General features: G+C 40.1%; 1 protein-coding gene across 1 annotated transcript; it reads right to left on the reverse strand.

Annotated features, from left to right (window-relative positions):
• Window positions 1-471: 471 nt before the first annotated feature.
• LOC119726642 (tripartite motif-containing protein 2-like) lies at window positions 472-3145 on the reverse strand. Its single transcript, XM_038198399.1, has one exon. It carries the CDS (start codon window positions 3057-3059, stop codon window positions 1359-1361), a length of 1701 nt encoding a protein of 566 aa, XP_038054327.1. The 5' UTR covers window positions 3060-3145; the 3' UTR covers window positions 472-1358.
• Between the last annotated feature and the right edge of the window lie 6875 nt (window positions 3146-10020).

Genomic DNA, 10020 nt, shown 5'->3' on the forward strand with positions numbered 1-10020 from the left:
AAAATATGGGGTTATATTATCAGGGTCCGAGGCCCTGACTAACAGGCAGTCAATGGCAAAATGCTCACATAAAAGTAAACACGGCCAAAACATAGATGCGTATGTCTATATTTTTTCCAAGCTATATTCAATCTACGGACTTCAACCTTTTGTGTAAATTGTTGCCAAACTATGCAGCTCACAATCCATGCAAAAATATCTAGATACTTTTTTCATGACAAGTGGCCAAAATTCCGAGACTGAACGAGTCATGTCATCAGGGGCCGCGTCCCCAACTGACAGGCAGTCAATGGCAACATCCTGCCAAAATTTGTTGCCAAAAATAGATGTGTATGTCTCATTTTCTCCAGTTTTATTTAATTTGCTGACATCAAATATGTCGCAGAATGTTCAACACTATCTACCTCACTATCCATGCAAAAAATATTGGAGTATTTTGGTTGACAATAATTATTGGCCGAAAATCCGAGACTTAACGAAGCATGTCATCAAGGTCCGAGGCCCTGACTGACAGGCATGCAGTGAACGGCAAAATACCACAGAGATAAATAAGCATGGCCAAAACAGATGTGTATGTCTCTTTTTCTCCGGTTATATTCAATCTGTTGACATCAAACACGTTGTAGAATGTTGTTTCACTATCCAGCCCACTATCCATGCACAAATAGCAGAGAATTTCTCCCAAAAATGAAATTTAAAGTGTGACTACACCGTTGACAATATAGTATGGGGGATTTTCTCACCTTTTATTTGACACAGAACCTTCCAGCGGAAGGCCTACTAAAACCAATGTCTTGCGTCTACATCAAACAAGGCTGGATTGTTGTTCATTAATCGGTCTTGCCTTGTATGATGAGTTATAGCAACAACTCCGTTTTTGACATAATTTGTAATGGCTGACCATTATTTAGATAAGCGAAAAGTGGCATTATAGGATACTGGATGCATTTCTTAATCGCCGCAATTTGTGATATTAACCCATACAAATCCAGCTGTTGACATTTGCATTTGAAACATCTGCCTTATGTGAAAAACATGTCCCAATAAATTCTCATTTGCAACTTTTTTTAAATTGCTCACCAGAGAAATCTGTGGAGTGTTACAAATGGCGCATACACTGGTCAAAAAGCAATACATGTAATCCTCCTACATAACGCCCATGGATTTACGCCCTTGTATTGAAAGTAGACATAAATATGTGGCTCTCTCCAAATAACATGGCGATAAAGTACATCTTATTGACAAGTATTAAACTGAAAACAGTTCACGTTATGTGCATACTCTATTCCCAAGTTATGTTTGGGGTTTGTTTTTTTTCTGATAGTCTACCAGTACATGATTGTCTGTAGTGCAGCGGATCACATCCGCTCAAAGATCTTGACGGAATGTTTGTCTGCGATAACGACGTCACCTGCGGGGGTAAATGCCATTTGGAACGGCATGTGCAACCCATGAGCAACTGTTGATGTGAATGCACCACCGGAGTCGTATTTCTGCACTTCATCCGCTCCAAATGCCTTGGACTCATGAACAGCGACATAGATGCTGTCATCATCATCGCACAGGACACCAGTCGGACTAGCTGGTTCCCCGTTCAGTTCAGTCATTACGTTGAACACCTCACTGCCCTCAAAGTCAACGCACAGCATCCTCTTCTCCTGGTAGTTTGTGAAGATCAGGTGCTCTTTGTTGCTAATTGCCACGTAATTTTTAACCATCTCGTTTGATATCATTGCAATCAACGATCCGTTCAAGTTATGGACACTGATGATCTTTCTCCCATCATCAGCCACTGCTACTCGTTGGTTGTCCACAGCAATACCAGTAAGCGCTATCTCTGATATCTCTGATAGCCCCTCTGTAAACTCGCAAACAAACTCCAGCTCAGCGTCGAAAACCTTCACTTTCTTTTTGTCTGTGACGAAAAGCAGATCCTCACTGCTCACGGCAACGCGCCAAGGATTGTTCAGCTGATCACAGTCGGGTCCTTGAGGAACCGACGATTTGAATTGGCCAGTGGAGGTGAACAACGATAGCCGTTTCTGGGTTGTATCAGTTACAGCAATGTCCCCGTTGCTGAAGCATGCAACATCCACGGCATACTCGAACTCCCCGTCACCGGTGCCTCTCTTGCCGAACTCTCCCTTCAACTGCCATTTCTCGCTGTCGCAGACTTTTCCGAGATCTTGATTAATCACAACCCTTTGACACTGGACTCCGATGAACGACGGTCCATGATTCACCGGTTCACACTTGAGCTCCTTCTGTAATTCCAAGTGGTGCATCACCTTCGGCTCGAGCTCCAAAAGCTCGAAATCATCGCATTGTCTCATCAAGTCATTTACGGCCGTGACGATCTGATCTCCGCGTTCCATCTGGTCACGGTTGTGCATGAACGCTTTTCTGTACTCGCTGTCTCTCTCCTGACCAAGTTTTTTCACTCTGGCGGTGAGACGTTCAGCCTTATTTCTGATTTTTGCGATTTCTTCTTCAGCTTTTGAAGAAATGTCACTACACGCTTGTGCAACGTTACATTGCAATCTATTTCTCGCCCGTTCTATTGATTGTTCCGTGGATGTAAACTTCTGTTTGTTTTTCCCAAAGTTCTGAAGGATGTCGGTGACACTCGTCCGGAAGGATTTCATTGAGTCGGCAATGTCAACGCAATTGTGCTCATCTCCCCGATGCTCCAATATTGCACACTTTGAACAAATCAGCATATTACAGGTTTCACAGTGAAAACATATGGCATGATCACCATGTTTTCTACATTTTGGTGCGTCAGCGTCTGTAAGATCTGCTGCTAAAACCCTCGATGTGTCCAATTCATGTGCTGGAATGATGCGATGGTCTTTTTTGGTACTCAGTTGCTCCCCAATTAACTGCTGTTGTTTGTTCATTTCATCAACAAGATAAATCAGCAAGAAGTTCGGAGAAAGACTCTGCAGTCTGTCATCTGCAACTAGCGTCTCTGTCCTACAGACTGGACACACTATCTTATTCGTGCTCATCATCTTCTCCAGACACTTGAAGCAGAAGCTATGCTGACAGTCCAGCATCTTGGGATCCTTGTAAAGAAAGCAACAGATCGGACATTCCAGAAACTGCTGGCTGACGTGCAAGGATTGGGGTGCAGCCTCCGCCATCTTTCTTAATTCAGCTATATAAAAATGATATATTCAGAGAGCGCTTATTAGTGAAATGAAAATTTAAATGTTTGTGTTTTTCAAATCTAAATTTCAAACAAACCATCACCCGAATATTTACCTGAGTAAAATATGTTAAAGTCGCTGTCTGTAGTTACATTTCTGTAATACTTCACTCTGAATAGTTATTTCTAAGCCTAGCCAAACAAAATGTCACTAGTAAGAACGGTTTTCTCGAATGTATCAATACTCCAACACACTGTTAATGACTTGTACCCGTCACTGCTTACGTGCCGAAAATGCATGCATTGTTGTGTTTGAACTTTGATTTTGGGTGCGTACATATGGAACATCACCTGATGTAGATTTCGTAATTAATTGTTTACACAAGCAATTTCAATGTATTAGTCACCTATCACATCCTGTACTTTGCTCCGTTGTCCATGCCTTATGCTAAACAGTCAAATTACGCCCATGTTGGACAAAAAAACTGAAGTTATCTGACCTAGCCAAGATAATCATGACCCTTCGCCTTGTTTAGATTCAGCAATGTTCTGTTTATTGTACATGTACCTTAATTTAAGAATATTTCTGCGTGTAAAACCTTATGTTGATGGTTTAGTTTTTTAACACCTGTTCTTAATTGGTGTCACTAATAATCAAGGCGATCAGGGTAAATTACAGGACTACATTTTCACACTTATTATATGCGTTAGATAGCCTTTAGATGTATGAAGAGCGCCCCCTTCTGGAAATAATTAATGGCATGAATGGCCATAACGTTCCACGCGTTTTCCATAGAGGGCGCTCTCCGATGTGTACGGACGAGTTGGACAGGTTGTGCTCCTGGGATCTCATAACAACATTTTGAAGTTCTCTCTTGTTTCACCTAAAGAACATCAGTGTAGAGGAATCAGTGTTTGCATCAAGGAAATAACACTTAGAGTGTTCATGAGCTTGATTTTTTTCTCATCGTTTTTAATTAAACTTTGCATAGAGTGTTTTGAGTCAATTGTATTGCTTGTTGCACTTAAATAATGTAGCTTTGTTTTTTCAGCTAACTGCATTTTGTTGTTGATGTTGTGGCGGGAATGTTACCCGATCCGTAGTTCCCTTTATAAAGCTTTACCCGGACAACCTTCTAGCTTAGGATCAGTTCCCCAGCAGCCGGGAATGCAGGCCCGTTTGGATGGAAATATCCATTACAAAAATGTCCCATGGCGATACCATGGGATCCCCATGGGACCCCATGGGAAACACATGGGAATTATAAGGATTCTCACGGCGGTCTCTTCAAACACCATGGCGTATCTTTAAACACCATGGGTTCCCATGGCAACACATGGACAGCTAAAGAAACAGCTATTGCAACAACGCCATGGCAACACCGTCAGTCTCAAAAACCACCATGAAAGCACCATTGAGGTGTCGCCATGGGAGGGCTTTTGTAAATGGAATTTGGAGATAAAAATGATAATAATAATAAAAGGATACTTATAAGGTGCCAAATTGCCATAATGGCCTCAAAGCGCTAAATACAAAGATAAAAAAAGAACAATTACCGAAATACAACAATTACAGTACAGAAGGTTTCCGTAGAAAAAAAAAACAATTATATAAAAATATGTTTAAGGCAGTTTTAAAAAAATCTGGACCAGCCAGTGAAAATTCGATTCAATTCTACGTTAACAGCTAAAGGGAATGTACATGATTGGCTTTTGCTGTAATTTTCATAAATGAACTATTTGAGGGGTTAGTATAATAGATCAAATAATGTTACACTGAACTATTGGAAATTTTGTGTTCGAAAATGCTGGCAAAACCAAGAAAAACAAAAATGTTCCAGTAGTCTGGTTCCCTGACTCCACTTAAGATGAAATGGATCAATTTATAGATGCCAGAAAATTATTAGGTAAGGAAACCAGTCTAGCTGGCCTGCACCCGTTAATGAACATGTCACCAATAACAAACAAAATTTGGACTTAAAAAAGGGTAAATTTGGAGCAATAGTTGAAAAATAGTTAGGTTTTTCCAACGGTGGTCGGCCGACCACCGTTGGAAATGTATACAAATATACAATTTTCTTAAAAATGACTTCACACCAGGTGCCATAATTTTACAGGATGCTTTAGACTGTCATTTACCAACATCCTATTAAGATATTTCGTAAAGTCTTGGTAGTTTTATTTTTCGATGTTTGCAAATGTTGTATATTCCCTTTAAAAGGTAATTATATTCAATTAATTAAAATAATATTGCCTAAAAAGGTAGGTCTTCAAATGACGCTAAAAAAAAAGATGAACACTATATGGGAGAGCTTAGACCATAGTTAGTGCCTTCACAAATATTTTACGTGAAGATGATGAAGATGCACGTCCTATTGATAGAAATGCAGTAAGTATATAGCATTGAAGCTGCATTGTGATAGATTCACTGCAATTTTGAAATTTTTCGAAAAAGCCTAGTAAAGACATGGTTATTAAATTGTATTCATATGACCTTGTTACGTGGTCTCATATAGTTGAGGTGGTATATACCATTTTGGAAGAGACTGAGCCGCTTGTTGTTGAGTCAGTTTCAATTGAAGCTGCTGATTTTTGTAATAAAGAGGTGGCAGCAGGAGTTGTTTCTCCGACTGTGAGTGTTTTTAACGAAAGCCACCATGTGGCTTCAATACGTTCAAGCGCTCCTCAGATGGTTTGCCAGATGGTAAAGCCAAATAAAAAGGAAGTGTTCCTTGTATTTGGGGATTGCAATTATTTTTAAATATTGGCAATAGTGGTGACTGTTAACAGGATCCCAGTACCTCACATTTGGGGCCAAGCCAAATGCCATTACATATTTTACTTGTATTTATCTACGCTAAACATAACGCCTGGTATGGGTTAAGGAAAGAATTGTGTATAGTTGCTTGAGTTGTCCAACGTTTTGTTTTCACATTGTGGATGAGACTTTTTATTATTCTACCATGTAGTCATCTTGGGATGCACTTAATATTTTTAGTGATTGAGAAAATATTTTGCCTTTTTGCTTTCCAAGCAAGAAGAGTGTATTGTCAGCCTCTTGTTTTTGTACCTATTCTTAACCTTGAGTATGAACCTCCTGCCGTGCCTGCCAAGTTAGATCCAATTATTCAAAATGTAGCAACAAATATATCTTTAATAAGATCAATGATAGTGTGATTTGGATTTCATGACTTGTTTTTATGTAGATGTATTGAGTTTACACTGAAATGTTGTGTGTAAGTAACCTCATTCAGAGTTTTTGACATGATCAGAATCCACATTTTTATTGTACATGTAAAGTGTATGGTAATGATGCTAGACGGTTGATTTCCCACCATGTATCATTGTGTTCAACCTTGTTTGACCTCATGAATCAATTTTGGCATCGAGATTGGGAAGAAGACTTTTGTGCTTTTTTTCTATAAACTGTGTGGAGATCTTGAAATGTAAAATTGTCCAGACAGGTTGTATTGAAATGTTATCCTTCACATAATTTTGAGCTGACTTGGAGTTATGTAATATAATATTGTACTGCATGCCAGTTCTATTTAAAGACCTTTCTGAAAGTTTCATTATGTCTTGTCAGTGTACCTTCAGTGAACATTGTATGTTCCTTTATCTTAAGGGATTACTACAGGTAAATTCTTAATCTTATATGTAGTAACTATTAGAACATTAAACCTGTTTCAATTTCATAGGTTGCATTAAGATACAAACAAATTAAGATACAAACAAGTATGTAAAAATATGTAAGTGTCACAACTTGCAACTCACTTATAATTATTATTGGTAATAGTTTTATAAAATAATTTCAGGTCACCCTTGTATCTGTATCATTTCGGACCAATCGGGTCACGTTTGCTGCAATTTTCAGAAACAAATGGATTTGGAGGATTAGTATGTTAGGTAATGTATACTGCCTTGCTTCACTGACATTTTGGGTTCGGAGATGCTGGAAAATCCAAGAAAACCAACCGTGTTCTTGTAGTCTGGTTCCCTGACCCCACGTAAGATGAAACAGAGCAATTCAAAGATGTCGGGGAATTCTTAGGTAGAGGATCAGCATAGCTGGCCTGTACCCTTCACAGTTGTGTTATCAATTGCAAAGAAAATGTGGAATAATTATAACAAATTAGGAGAGTTTTTTGAAAAAAAAGTCACTTTTCTCCAACGCTGGTCGGCCGACCAGCGTTGGTAAAATACAAGTTTTCATGCAAATGTCAGCACAGCAGGAGCCACGATTTTACAGGATGCTTTGAATTGTTTTCCCTAACAATCCAGTAAGATATTTCGTGATAATGTGATCATTTCGTTTTTTGGATGTTTGCAGATGTTGTATCTGTAGGGAGCCAGGAGAGCGCGCCCTTGATTTCAAGCCCCGACTGATGACAGACATGTCTGCGGAATTCAAATTGGTTGTAGATGTTTGTATCCATGCAAATTATCTTGAAATTTCTCAAGACAAATGGCCTAAATTTCGAGACACGTTATCAAGTCTTGTCATGGCTGGCCGAGGCCCTGCTGATATAAGCAGTCAAAGGGGAAATGCTGCACAGAAAAATGAAACAGCGAAAACATAAATGCGTAAACGCATTTTTTTTTCCAGATACGTTAAACACCCCCCCCCCGGCCGCCAAGGAGAGTGCCCGCCCCCTCCTCCCCCTCCCCCCAGAACCCCCCCCCCCCCCCCCCCCCCCCCCATTGAGCAATCCAGATGAAGCCCTGAGCATGCAGTACAGCTATCATTCCCTTATACTGGGTTGCCGCTAAAAATGAATCCGCTATTAATAGACATTCATTCAGAAATAAAATGTCTATGAAATAAGAGAAGGCGGACAACAGCGCATCATCCGAATACGCACGTCCATAAATGAGATGATGATGAGATTGCGTGTATAAAATGCCCGCATTGCAACCTCTGGCTCAGAGTGTGCATAGTCTTGCGGGCTCGCATCTCATCCTCCGCCGGTTAGTGACTGCATCATCTTGGTATGAACAGCGTGTGCGTTACCGGCGATGTGGCCCGTGCAGCAGAAGGGGGAGAGAATGGCCCATTCACGCCCCCATCTACGGGTGCACGGGATGATGGGCTATGTGATGGGTTAGGCCTACCATTAACGGACACCGTCACAAACCAGACGACTAATAACGCGGAAAGAAAGAGGTAGGCCTTTATATTTTACACTTAACGTCATGGAATAAACACACAAAAAACCTGCATGAACACATCGCTAAAAACCACCAAGGTTGACCGAGATTCGCACTTATCTGATGCTAAAGCGAAGTGGGGGACGTTGATGGGGGGGGGGGGGGGGGGGCTAAACCTAAAGCAAATTTAGTGCATGTTTCATAAACAACTTTATCTCGATGCAGATGTTAGTAATTGTAAGTGTAATTTTTCACAGTCGGTTTTTTTTTTCAAGGATAACAAGACTTGTTAAACAAAACTGCATTTTAATCGGACTACTGCATTTTTTTTAATCGAAGCGGCATGCTGAAACGTAATTTTAATAGAACGCTGATTTCTTTTAATTTCGCACTAATAAATCGGACTTCCTTGCATTAAATCGAATCTTAGTTTTCAGTTCGGGTATCGACTACTTGATTCCAGTACGAATTTGTATTCGGTTTGTACATTTCCAAATGAAAGATTAAAAAATATCCCTCAACTCAGTATCGATCATGATTGTTCGATTCCCGCTCTTTTCGATCTTGTGTGTACATGCGCGTGCTTGTGCATGTTGGCTGTAGCTACGGTGGTTCTGTATGGACATCAAAGCCCTAAATAAGTGTTTTCACGACATTCGCTCGTATACCCCCGCCCTGCAACCAGGAGGGCCGGGGGGGGGGGGGGTTTACAAGCGAATTCACGACATCGCATTCGAAAATATTTCGCGGCATAAAATTCACAACATGCATTCATTGCATTGAAGTCGTGAATTTTTGTTGGCTCAAAAACAATGTGATGCATTGAAAAATGTTGCGATGTCATGGAAAACTTTACGATGTCGTGAAAACAAATGCGATGTCTTCAGTCATTGGCATATCTGGCAGTAATGTAGTGCCTTGATGCTGGGCCTTGGCCTTAAGGCTGCCTTAAGGCTGGTCTTTAGGGCCTTGGCCTTGGTCTCGAGGCTTGAGGGCAAAAGCCTTGGCCTTGGCCTTGGCCTTGAGGGATCAGTGCCTTGCAATTTTGAGTCAAGGCTCTTCAATTAAGGCCCATAGATTTTTGCATTTTCCGAGAAAAATCTGTTTGAAACTTTGCTGTTACCATTTTAATCGTGTTACCATGGAGGAGGGAAACACCCTATAGATTTGTGTGTTGTTCAGTCATTTTACTTTTTGTAAGTGAATGATGGAGAATTATAAGTAAATCCACACACAGTTTTAGTGAGCTGCTTTTTTTTCTAACTGATGATCAATCTGATTGGTTGTTATTATGTCTCCCTGATAAGTGCTAAAGATTTGCATGTATCTGTTTTAGGTAATGCTAATATTTCTGACCATGTTGCCCCAGCAAATAACAATTCCCCAAATCAGTTTCTTGGATCCCCCTTTGTTACACTCGGGAGAATTGGAGAATTCAATATAGAATTCAATATAGAAGTAAATCATTATTTTGTTTTAGTTAAACCATATTCATGAAGACCTGAACTTATACTTTAATAGATACATGTACAATGCAGTCATAAAACATTGTATGTGAGCATTTTGATTGCAATTAAAGACAAGTTGTTCTTCTTAATGAGCGATTCGTAATGATGTGTCATGTGACTATAATTAGTTCTATATTAGTTGTCATTTTATAAAACAGGGCCTTGGCCTTGGCCTTGGCCTTGAGGGTTCAGCCTTGGCCTTAGCCTTAAGGC

This window comes from Patiria miniata, unplaced genomic scaffold (assembly GCF_015706575.1).
Source record: "Patiria miniata isolate m_02_andy unplaced genomic scaffold, ASM1570657v1 HiC_scaffold_2, whole genome shotgun sequence".
NCBI classification, from domain to species: domain Eukaryota; kingdom Metazoa; phylum Echinodermata; class Asteroidea; order Valvatida; family Asterinidae; genus Patiria; species Patiria miniata.

Bases quoted from the DNA above. Each gene is read 5' to 3' on its own strand.
- LOC119726642 (XM_038198399.1), bottom strand. From the start codon at position 3,059: ATGCTGGACTGTCAGCATAGCTTCTGCTTCAAGTGTCTGGAGAAGATG.